Here is a 2633-nt window from a genome sequence, read left to right as displayed (position 1 = left end):
ATGGATATTAGAGCTCCATGGGTACTTTTTTTTAACCCATGGAATTCAACCCTAGTCATTAGATTATAAATTAAATAATTATTTGTGATTAAAAATAGTGATATTACCCCAAAATAACTGTAAATTATATAATATTATTGATGAATTAATTTCATTTTCTATTATATTGACTTACAAAATTTAGGTGATTTGATCTAATTAGTTATCAAATATTGTGGCAATTGTTTTACTATAAATGTTTATTAAAATAAATGTTCTAGCGATTTAACTGAAACTCAAATACTATTATGTAAAATTGTGGTGATTTAGGCTTCCTTATAGCTTGTACTATTAGCCAAATTTTGAATCCCCAATATCAACTATTAGCCAATTGGCAAACATTAACCACTAAAAAAATCATTATTGATATATATGGAAAGAAGGAAAATGAAAGTGAATATAACTTTATGCACACATTCTATGGACTCATTCTCATGTGGCTAGCTTCATGCTTGTGCATTAGATCAAGGGAACAACACTAGTTCAAACTCGAGGGATTGAAATCTAAACTACAAATTGTTGTAAAGTTGCATTGAATGTACAATACTATTTAGATTTAGAATGTCATTTTATATACCTACAACAAAAGCAAAAATCTAACTTAACACTAATAATGTTTCAACATTATTCTCAAAACTAAATACATTTATCATAATTAATTTTTAAATATTCATTATCATTTATATATCTAACTCATAAATAAATTTAAATTATATTTATTCAATTATTGTTAAAATTGATTTTCTTAATTAAAAAAATAGCTTCAAGAAATAAAACTCAAGTGATAAGGGAGAAGGTCCACTAGTTGAGGACCTTAATTTTGTGTCTCTCAAAATCTTGTGTGACAATTTCAAATCACTCCCATTTTTTTATTGACAATTCTCTTGCTTATAACTAAGGTTTCAAGGGCCCGTTGTCAAATATGATGCCACGTTAACATTTTTTTTTGTTGAGGTGTCAAAAAGGCCACTAAAAATATGCACTAAGTCATGTTTTATTAGTTTGCTGATGTGGCATCACATGATTTGTTGTTTTTAAGATCTAAGAAAATATTTCATTCAATTATGGACACTCTTCTCAACACTAACAATTTTAAAGTCACAACTATTAATATTATATTATTAAAAATATTGTACATTAAATCAACAAATGCTATCACAACTAGTAAAACATTCTCAACTATTATAAAATTATTTCCTTTAAAGCTACACCAACCCTATATTTATTATTTATTATTTATCAAGGGATTTAATATATCTATTGCAAGTGCTTGAAGATTAAATATATGATTCTTTGCCACTGTCATATAATTTAAAGCCTGAATTGAGAAAATAATTGAGAAGTCGCCATTAGAACGGCATCTCAAACGTAGAGCCGTACATTCTGATCAGGAATACCAATTCCATTTAAGTCTATTTCCACTGTTTTCCCCACTCTCCATGCTCTCCTTCATTCTCAGATCAAAAAACAAAGGCAATCGTATACAACTCTTGATCATGACTGCCAATTCCATTTAAGACTATTCCCATTGTTTTCCTCCCTCTCCATGCCCTCCTCCATTCTCAGATATATTTTTAAAAAAAGAGTTAATCGTATACCACTTTCCTTTGATTTGAATTTAAAGAAATCAGACCAGCACGTTCCGTCACTAACGCGTCAATACCCATCTCTCTCTCTTTCTCTATCGATTGAAAACGTCAATATTTATCTATCTATCCATATATATATATGTGGGTGCATGTATTCGATCTCCATATTACCTAATAAACAAAGCTGAAAATCAGAGTGTTCAATAGTTGATTGAATACTGAAAATAATGGGAGACGCAGAGGCGCTTCAGAAGGACAATAAAAAGAGTTCCGCGGAGGTGATTGCAGACAAAGCACTTTCAAGCGGGGCAAATCTTATAAAGCTGCTTCCCACCACAACTGTTCTAGCTTTTCAATTATTATCTCCAAGTTTTACCAATGGAGACCATTGTTATACTGCTAATCGATATCTTACCTCCTTTCTGTTGGGCTTGTGTGGGATTTCCTGCTTTGTTGCGTCCTTCACAGACAGCTATCTGTCGGCCGATGGGACGCTTTACTATGGCTTCGCCACAACAACAGGGCTCTGGATTTTGAATGGGAGAATTGATAAGACTACTTTGGATTTGTCTTCGTACAAGCTGAGGTTTATAGACTTTGTTCATGCTTCTTTGTCGATGGCAGTGTTTGGATGTTTGAGTTTGATGGATAAAAACGTTGTGAATTGTTATTATGAGAATGCTCAAGACAACGCAGAGCAGTTATTGAAGAATGTTCCACTTGGAATGGGTTTTGCTTGCAGTCTCTTCTTTGTAATCTTTCCTACTGTGCGCCATGGAATCGGGTATCCTGCTGGAGGTTAAGATAGACAAGGAAATCACTCTGTGATGATCTTCTCTAGTAAGTAAAAGTCGCACGTAAATGTTGATAGATCTGTGATGATCTTGTCTTTTAAATAAAAGTTGCACGTAAATGTCGCATTCTTCTGGGTTTCCTTGGGGTTGGTCAAGCTTTGGGCCACCCTAGCCCATTGAGTGCTCTACCTCGGGCCATCAGCATGCACGC

General features: G+C 33.1%; 1 protein-coding gene across 1 annotated transcript; it reads left to right on the top strand.

Annotated features, from left to right (window-relative positions):
- The first annotated feature begins 1855 nt into the window (after window positions 1–1855).
- Window positions 1856–2431, top strand: LOC131067747 (protein DMP6-like). The gene has a single exon (XM_058002872.1). It carries the CDS (start codon window positions 1856–1858, stop codon window positions 2429–2431), a length of 576 nt encoding a protein of 191 aa, XP_057858855.1.
- Window positions 2432–2633: the final 202 nt, after the last annotated feature.

The sequence above is a fragment of the Cryptomeria japonica genome, chromosome 9 (genome assembly GCF_030272615.1).
Source record: "Cryptomeria japonica chromosome 9, Sugi_1.0, whole genome shotgun sequence".
Taxonomy (NCBI): domain Eukaryota; kingdom Viridiplantae; phylum Streptophyta; class Pinopsida; order Cupressales; family Cupressaceae; genus Cryptomeria; species Cryptomeria japonica.
Note: the sequence above shows the minus strand (reverse complement) of the source record. Positions and strands in the feature narration are given on the sequence as shown.

Excerpts from the sequence above, each read along its gene's own strand:
- LOC131067747 (XM_058002872.1), top strand. The coding sequence starts at position 1,856 with ATGGGAGACGCAGAGGCGCTTCAGAAGGACAATAAAAAGAGTTCCGCG.